The 13,535-nt window shown below is 38.5% G+C and overlaps 1 protein-coding gene across 1 annotated transcript; it reads right to left on the bottom strand.

Annotated features, from left to right (window-relative positions):
* Positions 1–7,794: 7,794 nt before the first annotated feature.
* Positions 7,795–13,440, bottom strand: LOC124064420 (intestinal mucin-like protein). The gene is made up of 13 exons (XM_046398868.1): positions 13,280–13,440; positions 13,113–13,182; positions 12,862–12,992; positions 12,219–12,253; positions 11,957–12,125; positions 11,364–11,462; positions 11,201–11,244; positions 10,698–10,826; positions 10,050–10,148; positions 9,333–9,461; positions 9,020–9,059; positions 8,344–8,467; positions 7,795–8,192 (listed from the first exon to the last, which is right to left on the bottom strand). The coding sequence occupies exons 1-13, from the start codon at positions 13,383–13,385 to the stop codon at positions 7,982–7,984; spliced, it is 1,386 nt and encodes a 461-aa protein (XP_046254824.1). The 5' UTR covers positions 13,386–13,440; the 3' UTR covers positions 7,795–7,981.
* Between the last annotated feature and the right edge of the window lie 95 nt (positions 13,441–13,535).

Genomic DNA, 13,535 nt, shown 5'->3' with positions numbered 1-13,535 from the left:
ATGTGTGTGTGAATGGGTGAATGTGACAGTAGTGTAAAAGCACTTTGAGTCGTCAGTACAACTTTGACACCATTGACAATTACATTTTATCACATAGATTAGAGCATTTAATTGCCATAAAAGGAACTGCATTTGTCAGGTTTCAGTCTGATTCATCAAATCAATTTCAGGTTGTTCATGGTAGCAATGAATCCTCTACACATGTAAAAGTTAGGCATGGAGTTCTATAAGGGTCTGTACTATTCACTTTGTTTTTGCTTTCTGTAGGTGATGTTATTAGGAAACACTGCATAAATCTTCACAGTAATAGAGACACAGTTATACTTATCAATAAAGCCAGATGAAACCAGTCAGTTAACTAAACTCCAGGCATGTCCTAAAGACATAAAAACCTGGATGACCTGAAATTTTCTACTTTTAAACTCAAACACAACTGAAATTATTGTAGTAGATCTTAAACATCTTAGAAACTAATTATGTAATGTTATAGCTACCTTGGATGCCATTTTTTTGGCCTCAAGCAGCACTGCAAAAAAAATCTAAGAATTGTCTTTGTCTCCTATATTGGCTTCTCTACACTGGCTGCCTGAAAAAAATCCAGAAAAGAATCAAAAAATTTTCTCTTCGCAGACAAAGCCCTTTAAAGAGTTCATAGTACTCTGTTATCTGACTAGAATGTCCTATTCTCTAAAAGTAGAATGGGAGTCAGACCTTTAGTTTGGGAGTCTGAGAGGCAGATACCCACCTACATTTAAGAGTAGACTTAAAAGTCTTGTCTAGTTGTCCACAGCACCAGGCAGACAGTGCCTTGCTTGCTTAACTCCAATTGTTGACTGCAATACTGAGCATGACCACTTCCAGGGGGGATGTTTGTTAATTTCCCGCGACCCTGACGGATAAGCGGTATAGAAAATGGATGGATGGATGTTTGTTAATTTCTACAAGTACTGACCAGGGATGGAGAATAGTGATACAAATGCCCTGTCAGGGATGCCACACTGTTTGTTCTGAAGAGCTGTCACCTAAAGCCATTGTTGAACTGTCATTTTCAGCCACATTCATGTCAGTGTTAGGTGCAGATGAGGCAGCTTGTTGGAATGGATTATTTGCACACTGACACACAGCCAAGTTGCAATAATAGATAGATAGATGACTTTATTAATTCTCAGAGGGAAATTAGGTAAAGCAAAGGGCTTGTCTGGGATTTGAACCCAGGGAAGAAATACCTTTAAGGTAAGGGAAATTTGCCAGCAGGACAAGACAGCGCAAAAAGTACAAAAAAGGGATTAAAAAACAATAATGTAAAAGATTATCTAAAAACAATTAAAAAGGTAAAGAAATACAGGGTTATGTTTACAGTAAAAAAAATATACAGTTGTGTAGAAAGGATTTAAACAAATATACGAATGAGGTATTGCACAGGTTATGTAAAAAATGGCGGTTTATTAGTGGTGAGTGGATTGAGGTAGTCCTGGTGAATAGATGCTGCCAGGGCTGAATTGCTGACAGCTGCCTTGATTTGTTCTCTTCAGAAGTTAGTCATTTTGCCATAAACGTAAAATCAGCAAAAATTTGGACTTTTATGTAGTTCCTAGGTTTCAGATCCAAGACCAATGACAAAACCTAGCTACAGCTACTGTGTTTCAATACACTGCATCATACTGGGAGATAGGGTGGCACTTTACAATCCTATTACACATAGAAAGCCCATCATGGACAGTTCTGTACTGTTGCTCTCCATCAGGTGCTGTTAGTCTGGGCTGTACCAAACTGGACAGTGAGAAGGAGGAAACAGCGGCTGCTTTTCTAGCCTCAGCAAATTAATTATAGCCTGAAAGTTATGTTGTACAAATGGCTAGTAGTGAGCCTAAACGAAATAGCCAATCTTCTAAGTCATTTCTTTAATTGTCTGTTCACCTTATCATCTCCTGCTATTAGCTGCATGGTTTTCAGTAGGAGTTTTTAAAGCTGTCGTTTCAGTCATTAGGTCTCTGGTCTCCTTTGTGGATAAATTAATCTGAATTGTGTCTTTACATGTTTTTGTATTTTTGTGTATTATGTCTCAGTTTGGCAGAATATAGTGAGTATGGTAAATATGATTGGACATAGACATATGTAACAGGAATGTTTTGTCTACTGTATCTGTAATCAAATCTAGATTTATTCACTGTGTTTGTGCACAGTGAATAAATCTAGATGTTGGTTCTAGTTTCAGACCACCTGATCTGAACATCATTGCTTTGAACCAAATGTAAGATCACTCACGTCATGGGCTGCAGGGTTTCACATACTGTATAGATGCTGTGACAACCTGACTTCGTGATATCATGTAGTCTGTGTATTTTGATGCTCTCAAACTTTCTATAAAACAACATGTTGGATTGTGTGGAAGAGGTTTGAGCTTTGTCTGTTTCACATTTCTCATATTTGAGTTTTTATTTTATATATATCTGAGCAAAATCACTGCAGTTGGAAGACATGGATGGGTAGCTAAATATTCCTGTTGGGTGCGGGGTCAGTCAGAGCCTTTGCAATTTAACATTTCTTGACAAAGGGACCAATTCAACTCAATTCAATTTTATTTATAACACCTTATGCAATCAAAATTGTCTCTAGGTGCTTTACAGAAACCCAGAGCCTGAACCCCCAAGCAAGCAGAAAGTGGCAAGGAAAAACTCCCTTTTAACAGGGAGAAACCTTGAGCAGGACCCGGATCACAAGGGAGAACCATCCTGCTGATAGTCAGCCAAGTGGAGGAGGAGACGAAGATGAAGACAGGACAGAGAGGATGAAAGAGAGAGAGAAAAACATACATGCAATAAATATCATACATTACAAAGGACAAACATGACAGGTTGTTAGAATTGGAATTCTGAAAGACTATGGAAATACTATGTATTGTATGTGCTTGTGCTGATATGTTGTTCAAGATAATTATAATAGCACTACATAGAAGAACAACATTGGCAGATGTTGACAGTAGACACAGGGTTTGTCAGAGGGCCAGATGCGGTTCAACATGTAGATCTGGATGGGGAGAGACCTGCAGAAAGATACAGAGAGAGAAAGAAAGGGAGGGAGAGACATAAAACTATGAGAAGAACTGGACACACAGTTAGTGACATAAAATAATGAATTATATGTTGACCTGATGAGAGAAGAGGATTGAAGAGGAAGAAGAGGAGAGGAGGTGGGGATGTAGAACAAACAATGTTTGATGATGTGCGGAAAAGAAGCCACCTCAACACTCAATAACAAACCGAAACATTTTGCACTTTGACACTGAGGATCTAATCAGTGGCTTATTCAGCGCTCAAGACATCTCAACATGCAGTGGTCCGCACCCGTCACTGTGTCTGCTCGAGAAATACAATATAGCATATTGTTCAGGTGTAAATATAACTGTTGCTCTAAGGAGGTGAAGGCTTGTGTTAATGTCAGAGGCCTGCGTAAATAATCCACAGTGACTCAGCCACCTCAATCCAGGATATGCATCCTGTGGTACATCTTTAATAAAAACTTTGCTTTGTTTTACTTACTAGAATGTTTGTGTTATGTCAATAAAAAGGTGTTGTTTGAAATGCCTTTACTGTAAGTGTGATGTCAATACAGAAAATGCCATGTTGTTATGAATTATATTACGAAATAATAATTTAGAAGTTACATTTTTGTACGAGAATGAAATGGAATCTGTTCAGAGTGTGTTGTCTCTACTGACACCAAGGTAAAGAGGGCCTCTCATTCAGCAGTCTGCTATGTAGTACCACATCACTCTCTCTACTTTATCATTAGCTTCTTTGCTTAGCTCAAAAAAAAGCTACTAGCTGCTGGACTAATTTATGCAATGAAAAATGCCAGTGGCCTAAGCTAATAATGGTGACTAGTAACAAACCTTTGTTTTGTCTATGAACCTTGACAGTTACTATTAAGCTGAAATTTACACTTTTCCTCAACTTCTTGTTAAATCATAGTTTATTGTTAGTGGACTGAAACTAAGCTTCATTGTGCTTAACTTATTTATGTGTGTTGAACTTTTGCTTTTGTGGCCAAAAGCAGAAAAGAAAGGGGTGGCAGAATCTTTGTCAGAGGAGGACAAAAAGAAGAAGAGGAAAACATAGAGTTCATAGCTTATTGTTACTGTGTACCTACAGAGGAACAATGGGACAAAAGCATATACTTTATAATCAACTGCGCACCCCTAAAATTACATCATTCTTGTTGTGGAATTAAAAGAATAAAAATAAATACTATGTCCCTCATCACCTCTTTTAACACCGAAATTTGTTATGTATACAAACATACATAAATGTTATGCTTAATCCACCTTCATAAATGTGACAATATTACTGTAGATTACTGTATTATGCTTGTTGACCTTGAATGACAAAACAAGTCTTTCATACTGTGCGCTTCAGAAAGGTTGGTTTGTTTTCTACTCCAGCCTGCCCCTTAGGAGCTGCTGGATGATTGAAGGACTAATTTCTTGACTTCTTCTCACACTGGAATCTTGAACTGTATAAGAACGTCCATCCTATGTCCACCAGCTGAATGTCTGCATGTATGTACATAATGTTCAATAAAAATGATTCCATGCGGCAGAAGATGTATGCATAATAAATCCATGGAGTCTGGGTGGAGCTTGCCTGCCAAAGGCATGCCTGCAAAAATAATTGCCACAATTACCTTAAGGAAAGGGTAAAAGCATTTGTTTTTGTTGCATTTTGTCTATTAACTCGCAGCTGAGAAATATCTTAAATACCATCCAGTATCCAATATTTACAAAATACTTAGAGTATAATTTTTTCTTCTTTCTGTAAAACTCCCAATTGTTACTCCCTTGTTCTACTGTACTTATATTTAAGTAGCCTCTGAGTAGGAACCCAGAGGTATTTTATAAAAATAAAACAAACAAAAATAAAAAAACAACAACTATAATTTAGAGAAATTACACGGTAAATGTTGGAAAACTACATTTTAAATCACAGGCTGTATACGTAATGTTTACCTAAATTAACAAAGTAAAGGTGAAGAAAAGGAATTCATAAAACCCAGCAATAAAGTTCAACCTTCTTAAGTCCTTTCTTCATTAACAAAGTGGTTTGAATTCAGTTTCAAAACTCTTTCCTTGTGCATAGATTTAGCGGCAATCAATAAAAAGGAATCAGAAAAGTTTTTGTACTAAAGTCCATCAAAGTAAAACAAATTGCACAAAAATATCAATAAATACAAAATACACAACATTACATACAATATTTCATCTGATCCTGTCCATTGGGTTCAAACCGGTGGAGTCCACATTTTCTAATAAATGAAACTTTTGTAACCTCCAAATGAAATATATTTAAATCTCTTCAAGCTTAAAATAACTTGCGCAATTTCTCGATCAATCATGTTGTGATTAAATCCATTTTAGTAATTAAGTTTGATTAAGCACAATATTTTGTCTGCGGGTCCAAATGTCGACATGTACGTTAATGTTAAGGACTGCAGAAAACACACTGTGGCCACACTTATTGACCTTATTAGGCAAACACACTTGCCTAATAAGGCAATTTTACATTTGTGCAATTATTTCAGATAGCAATACATGGTTGCTCATCGTAGCTTCGCAGATATTTTATTTATATAATTTTTTTTCTATCATTATATCGTTGGGGGATCATTTTGAGTTTCTGAATAATAAGGGGGTCTTTCCCCAAATATTACAACTGCTGTCCTGCATCCTAGTGAACAGAGCATAGGGCCGCTATATTTTAGTGCAACATGCAAGAGTGCAAACCAGTTGCTTACTTGACATTATATCGTATCCATTTGGTGTTCATTTGTTCAAACTAGCTTGCAAATGCACTAAGTGTCATCTGTGATTCTCAGAAATGGAGACCAGGATGAAATCTTTGTTGAAAAATGATATCAATTAATTGGTAATGACTGATTTTTCCATTTCATCACGAGAATGAATTTCATGAACTCAACTTAACTAGTACTATTTTTAGTGACAGCTAAGTCACTAGTACTAGGGCTAGTACTATTTTTAGAGAGAAGATCGGCTGTCTTGCTTTGATCTCCTCAGTACAGAGATTAAACATGCCCGCAGAGCAGAAGAAACACAGCCTGTTTTGCCAGCACTGGATAAGAAAGCTTACACTCAAACCACAGAATTAAGGTGGCACAAAACCTTGCATGATTTGAAAATGTAACTGCTATATTACAGTTCGTCTGCCACTTACAGTTACATATGTATCTGCTTGTGATTTATGGGCATAGTTGCTCCATCACATCCCCGTGCTTTAATGTGCTACTTTAACTCAACATATCTTTAATATGTGCAATATATGTAATAATTTCCTCATCATATTGACCAAGTTGAGTGCACTGATTAAGTCCTTCTGAAGTAGACTGCTATTTTGGCATTCGAAACAATTGTGTTTTTAAATCATAGTAGTGTTGAGATGTAAGTCGTGATAAATTGCTTTCACTGACGTACCTAGTTTGATAAATGTTAAATTAAGTAAACATCCTTGTTTACTCCAATGAATACCTGTGCTCTCCACCCATTAGTCTGTGTGGTGCCGCCTTGCCCAATGGCACTCTGTCACACTGGGAGCGTTTGTGTGTGACTGCGTGTGTCATCACAGTGTGGCCATGATCTTTCCTTGAGACCTTTATCTCACATGTCCTGGGCAAATACTCAGGGTTGGGAAGTAAACTGGAAGCAGGATGTGTCCACAGTGTATATGTGTGGAAGTGATAGGCTTCTCACACAGCTGCTTGATTGATGTGCTACAGCTGATTGTGAGTGTTATCACAGGTCATGGTGAACACACGCGCACACGCACACGCACACACACACACACACACACACACACACACACAGTCATGTTTCTATCACTTTGGGGGGCATTACATTGACTTACATTGATTTCCTGGAGGCTTATTCACCACCTAACCTTAACAATAAACACAATTTACCTAATCCTAACCCAGGAAAGCAACATCTGTTCAGACCAGTTCGGGAGAGATGGAAGTCCCAAGTTCCCAAGTAGTGACAGCATTCAGACTCCTGTTATCAGTGCACTGGACACACATTGTGGGTATTTAAGAAGTATCTCTCCTAACCCGACCCTAACCTCAACCTCACCTTCACCCTAATATTTCAAAATTTACATTGTGGGGACTTGCGTTTTGCCCTCATAAGTAAGTCAGGTCCATACGATGTGACTGTGTGAACAGATTTTTGTCCCCACAACTACAGGAATGTGAGTCCTTATGCACGCATGCACACACACACAAACTAAACTCCAATGACAGTCACTGTCTCTGTGTCTATATTTCCCTGTAATGAGTAAAGCTAAAGCAAGTCCAGTTGCCCTTGATTTAGCCATTTTGAAATCATAACATCTCTCCGCTCTCTGTTGTTTACATTTTAACCTGTTTTCCTTCAGTGTGTGATAAAGTATGCTGTAATGAACTTGCAGTTACTAAAGTGATAAAATTCACAGCTAACATGCGAGGCACTAGATAAAACAGAGTTGGTATCAGTGTATCACACAGCGCAGGAGTAAACTGAATTAACAGTCCTTCAGTCATTAATGTGATCCAGATGTATTAAGCCTGATGTTTGCTGTTGAGGTTTGATTTTGACTGTGAATTTGATTATTCTTAGAAAAGGGCTGTGGAGGTGATTATTCACACTCACACAAACACACACATACACACACTCATATACATTGCGCATGCAGCAAGAATCCAGGACAAAACCAGAAATGCTGAGCATGAAGCTACAGAATGATCTTTATTAATGAGATCTTTGTGTGTTCACAATCTTATAAAGCTAAGTACACTAACATTAGTCATAAATAGAGGAATTATGCATGTAGATGAAGTTGGCACTGATTCAGTTATGATTGTTACATTATGCTTTTATAAATTCATACTGAAGAGATAAGTATGGCAAATATATAAGTTAGTTTGTGGTTTGGCCTTATTTCCTGCGTCGACGTGACTTGACACTCTTTTGACTGCGGTCGAGCACAGAACACTCTGTCTTGAGGCAGCCACAGTCTTCAATGTGGGTGTAGGTGTAGGTGATCTCAGTGTTGTCAGGGCAGACGAGCTGGATCTGCTGCTCGGACGTGGCCAACTCCTGGCAGCAAGAGCAGGTGTGCTGCAAGGTACTCATTTCGATAGAGTAGCTGAGAGAACACAAGACAGTGGGAAGGAGGTGAGGAAGAAAGAAGGCAAGAAAGAACAGGACGTTGGGAGAAATTAAATTCAGCTCCACACAATTCAAATTTAAGACTACAAAGTTTAGAAGGCTTCTTTAAGTCACATTTATGGACTTACAAAGTGAAGGTATCACACGCTCCACTGCAGGATGTGATGTTGACCTTCTCTTTGGAGTAGCAGCCCTGGCTCTCCACGTACACATTAGTATTGGTCACACTGCATGAGCAATTCTTTGGAATACCTGAGGCAGGCAGAGACACATGTTGAGATGAAAGAACATCATATCAGCTGTGGAAGCACAACTACATACAAATCATGATGAAAAGGTTTTGCACCTCTGTTGCTGACAAGTCACAAGTCTGTGAAGTCTGAGAAGTAAACAAATCTAACTGCAATTTAACTCAGCGGGAAGAATCTATCCCAGTTAACTGCTCTGCATCAATGCCATTAAAGTGAGTGAGAACAAATTGTAAATTATATGGAGAGGCTAAATATACCAATGAATGTCCACTTTGTCTCATTTAGTTAACCATAAAATATTTAGTAATGCATTCTAAAGAGTTGTTGTTATAAACTTTCATAATGCATTGTGTGATAAATGAACAGTCATAAGTTGTCATTATTATTTGGCTGGGTATCACAACTGATGAAATGGTTCTGCTCATTTTGCATGAAAGGTTAGAAGCTGTAATGGCATCATTGTGTAACCAGAGAGAGAGGAGAGTGTGGTCAGGCTACAGGAGTGTTTATAATTTTCATGTAGGAAAAACTCATGGAAGCAACATATACATACAGACATGGCAGCATCCGTCTGGAGCTATCGTCTCTGTTCCCTGCACAAGACACACACACACATAAAAATTAGTAACCTGGCTCATGTTTCATTTTGTAGAGAGTCATGTTAAACAACGGCAGTGTGCTCACAGCACTGCCACAGTGTTCCTCTGTCTCTCTACGTCTTTTCCTGAAACATGACCATTATGTCAACAGAGACTGGGTCTGTTTTTTATTCCATCAAGGAGGACTCACATCTTTCAAGAACAGGAACAGGAATGCTACATTAATAATGGTTTATGTGTGAGTGTGTGTGCGAGTGTGCAGTGTACCGGTATGCATTCGTCAGGGTTGAAGAGGGGACAGACGATCTTGGCCTCAACAGTGATGTACTGGTTAGCGATCTTAACACACTCAAACGTCAAACAGGGCTCCCCGGGTGGAGTAAAGACGGTGCCAGGCTAAAGAATGATGACAAAATTTTGAAAACATCAAGAATTGACACCATAGTGACATAGGTGGACTGTCTTCACACTGACTTTTAAATCCTCTGTCTCTGAGCCATTTTTGCCCCCCACCCCCATTGCCTTTGATATGAAGATGCATATCCCTTCCTGTTGATTTGTGCTGTTTCTACTGACATGGCAAATTAAACTTGAAAAAACATGACAAAGAGTTTAATCCTAAACATTTCCCAAAACAGAACCTGAATGAGATTTTTGAATTACATTTGCCTCTTTATCAGGTAGCCTTTGGTTTAAAATCATCTGGCTACAGAAAAAAACTTGCAACTTAAGTTGCAAAAAACTTGGGTAAGAAAGGTAATTCATTACATCATAATTAGACTGCTTTGAAAAGTCTGTTCTGCCTTAATATACCATACATTTAAAACCAAAAGCAGAATGTCTCCCACTGCAAATCCAGTGGCTATGTGACAATGTAATCTCTTTGCATCATTATTGTATTTAAAAGTCAGCAGAGATGTGACTTTAAAAATCTAATCTCCTCTCATTCAAACAAACACAAACATACGACATGCACATACCAACCTTTAATGTATATGTGGAGCTGTTTGACAGCGTGACAATGCAGCTTGTTTGGACACACTGCCCACAGCACTGGTTAGAGACATTCTGGTACTCATAACCCTGGACAGCAACACAAAGACAAACTCAGCATGTAAACAAGGAGGCTTTTTAAAATCAGGATTTCCATTTAGGGTTGACATTAATATGTCGGTTAGTTTACAGTTTAAAGAGGTAACTATGAATGGAAAGGGTACATCCACATTTTTCTTCCTGGTGGCAGTAAAAAGGCAAAGGTAAAGTTTAGGTATGGAACAAAAACATCTCAGTCTTTGAAATCTGTATGTAGAGACTTTAGATCCATTCACTTGCTTAAAAAACTTTGCCTATGGAATACCATATAAGCACAAATGAAACTCAACGTTAAAAAATTCTGCAGGTCAGGATTTTAGTTTTTCCGAAGAGAGTCTTTCAAATGGTACACGTGTCGTTTTAAACCAATGAATGACTTCTCAGAGGCACAACAAGAATGTGAGAAGGCTAAGCTCACAGTTGAGCTCTTTTAAACAAATGACAAAGCTGTGTAGCATGTAGAAGATGTACAAATTAACTTATAAAATTAAAGAAAGTAAATGAGAGAGGGTGGGAGGGAAAGAGAGAGAGAGAGAGTAGTCTTACTAGAGGACAGTGTTGGTCACATGTTAGAGGCTGACACTCTACTATGTGCAGATGGCTGCTGGTATTTGTCTGGTCACTGCAAATGCACCTGTCACATGGGCTCGTGGGCACCAGTTCTCCAACCTGGATGCAAGGTGAGAAGGTCAGCACAGATTCAGATACTCCTGTTTGTAAATGCTGCAGGCAAAATATTTTTGCAGAACCGCCCCCTTGTCTTGAAGTCAGTGATTTTTTTGAATGGGTTTTCAGTTGGCTTACGGTGCCTGTAAGGTCTGTAACGCAAAATGAGACTACGGAGGTTTCCTGGGGGCATTAAAATGTCAGCACTCCAAACACGAAATTCATCTTCTCACTGGTCCGCCTTTACAGCCTTGTTGTGTTTACACTCACTACCATGGTGTATTATTTTTTGTATCAAGTATCATAAACGTTTACAGGGTTATTTTCTGCAGTTGTTTTGCGTTATAGTCAATGCGGTGGCAGATGTGAGATCTCACCTGATATTCATGGTTGTTGAATACACATACATCTGTTTTAAGCACTGTGAAGGAAACACACTAATCAATGGAAGCATTTTAAATGTGCTGCCACAATCACAGGGATGAAAACGAAATCTGGCTATGATGTATATTAATAAGATGTAGACGTGAGCATACTCACCACAGGAATAATTGAGACAGCAGACTCCCATAGTAGTGTTCAGAGTGTAACCAACAGGACAGGATGGCACCAAACTGGGACACAGCTTAACATCACACTCTGATCAAAGACACAATAGATGAATGAAAAGGGTAAGGTTCATAACAGCAAATAACAACTGAGGAGCTTGTTCATTAGGAAATGCTGATCTTTGGCCTCTGTGCTGTCCATTACAATTACCATGCATTCAATGTTTGTTCTACCTTTTTGGTTTAAAGTATTCATGGACATACAGTAGTTCCTGCACATAAGAATTCAGGATTTATTGATTTGCTGGTATAAGAGCACCAAACAGCTGAAATCAGTAAAAAGTTTAATGGTGGAGCATTTATTTACAACACCTAGATGTCCTATCACACTATCTGGTCCTAGAACTTGATGATCTGATCTGCAAAATTATAAAAACTGAGAATTCTTATATTTGAGATGTTTCACTTAATGCATATTGGAATGGCACTGAGATTCTCCTGAAAAAGGTGTTGAAAAATGGATGTATTGTGTGTTAAATACTTTCATAAATTATATACTTATGAATACACAGTGTACGAACTTACCACACATTTCCTCCTGACAGCAGCCAACAGTGTTATTGACCTTGACCTGACCTTCTTGGTCACAGCTGAGGGATGGCTGTGTTGGGCAGGGCACGTGATGGCAGGTGATCTGCAGAGTGTCTTCCTCACATATACACTCCTCACAGCCCTCTGTCCATGTTGTATTGGCCTGAGGGTACAGTGTTTATCATAGAATTATGGCAGGAGGCGTGGCATTACCTGTTACTGAAGTATTAAAAGATTATGTACACAAATTATTTACCTTTGTCCATTGTCCATTAGCCAGTCGACAAATTTCTGTTAGAAGAAAAGTAAAGTCATTTCCACTCATTAGGGAGAACTTTAGTTTGCCTGCTCCCTCTTCTGTTTGACTAAGTCTGCCACAGTCTGCCAATAAACTCGAGCTCCAGCCACAGTTTTGATGGCCTGAGTCTCAGCTGTCCTAAATCGCTGCTAGCATATCTCCACTTAAAGCTAAATATGTTTTTCTTGGATAAATAGAAGAAGTGGACTAAATTGTGATGCAGAAACCTGTATGTATCTGTGCATGCTACTAACTACAAAACATGTGAATTACAATACATCCTACAATATCCTTCAATATCAACAGATGCCAGCTACAACAAACCAAAGTTATGTAAAAATATTTGGTTAAAGTTTGGGAAAGACTGTTTATCATGGTAAAAATCAGCCAGCATTAATTGTTGGCCAAAGATGAGTGGGTTTATGGCATAAAAGCTGAATGTATTACTTATCCATTCATTACAGTCTCCATATTTTTAATTTTGTTGGAAAAATAACAAATGTGATTTTGTCTTGGTCAGAAAAGGCCATCATAACATTCCTGCATGATGTCCTTAAATGCAACATAACTACTGACATAGAGTAGTGCTGTCTGCTCTTACCACAGGTGGGCACACATTCATTTGAGGTGCAAGAGAGGAGGTAGGTGCCATTTGGGCAGTAGCAACCCTCCAGCTTCATATTTGTCATGGCAGTGTACTCATTGACCGTATAGATGAATTTTTCATTGTACCTGTAGAAACAACAGCATACTATGTGAAGGCTACTCCTTGTTGTTTTAAGCAAACATTAGTGAATAAGAAAACTGAAAGATTATGATGAGCAACAACAATGTCTTTGTGAACTGCTGTACCAGGAATCGCAGGTAGGCTCCACCAGAGGGCCACAGGCCTGATACACTTTAGGACTTGGGCAGTTATAGTCTTTTAAAAGATGAAGAGACAATAAACATATTTTAGAAACACATCATTGCTGTGATGTTGATGGTGAGTTGTGACATTATATATTCTAGTTGCATACCACAGAGTCCTTTGGTGGCACTCCTCCAGTCAATACACACTCCAGCCTCAGCACAGGCATCAGCATAGGTTTGTAAGCTGGTGCAGCCAATGTGATTAATGTGCATGTGGCAGACATCAAACTCACATGCAACAACAAATGGACTGTAATCAATGATTTTGTGGCAGGCTTCAAACACACTGGGAAAGAGAGGATTCATAGTCAGTATGGACACTGAACAAAAAAACAAATTCATCATTAGACATTTACAAACTCG

The sequence above is a fragment of the Scatophagus argus genome, chromosome 1, assembly GCF_020382885.2.
Source record: "Scatophagus argus isolate fScaArg1 chromosome 1, fScaArg1.pri, whole genome shotgun sequence".
Lineage (NCBI taxonomy): Eukaryota > Metazoa > Chordata > Actinopteri > Scatophagidae > Scatophagus > Scatophagus argus.
This window is presented reverse-complemented; position numbering and strand designations above follow the sequence as displayed.

Coding starts and splice junctions, on each gene's coding strand:
- LOC124064420 (XM_046398868.1), bottom strand. CDS start 13,385: ATGCACATTAATCACATTGGCTGCACCAGCTTACAAACCTATGCTGAT. Junction 12,993..13,112: donor GAGCCTACCTGCGATTCCTG/GTACAGCAGTTC, acceptor TTGTTTCTACAG/GTACAATGAAAAATTCATCT. Junction 10,827..11,200: donor TCAACAACCATGAATATCAG/GTGAGATCTCAC, acceptor CCTTGCATCCAG/GTTGGAGAACTGGTGCCCAC.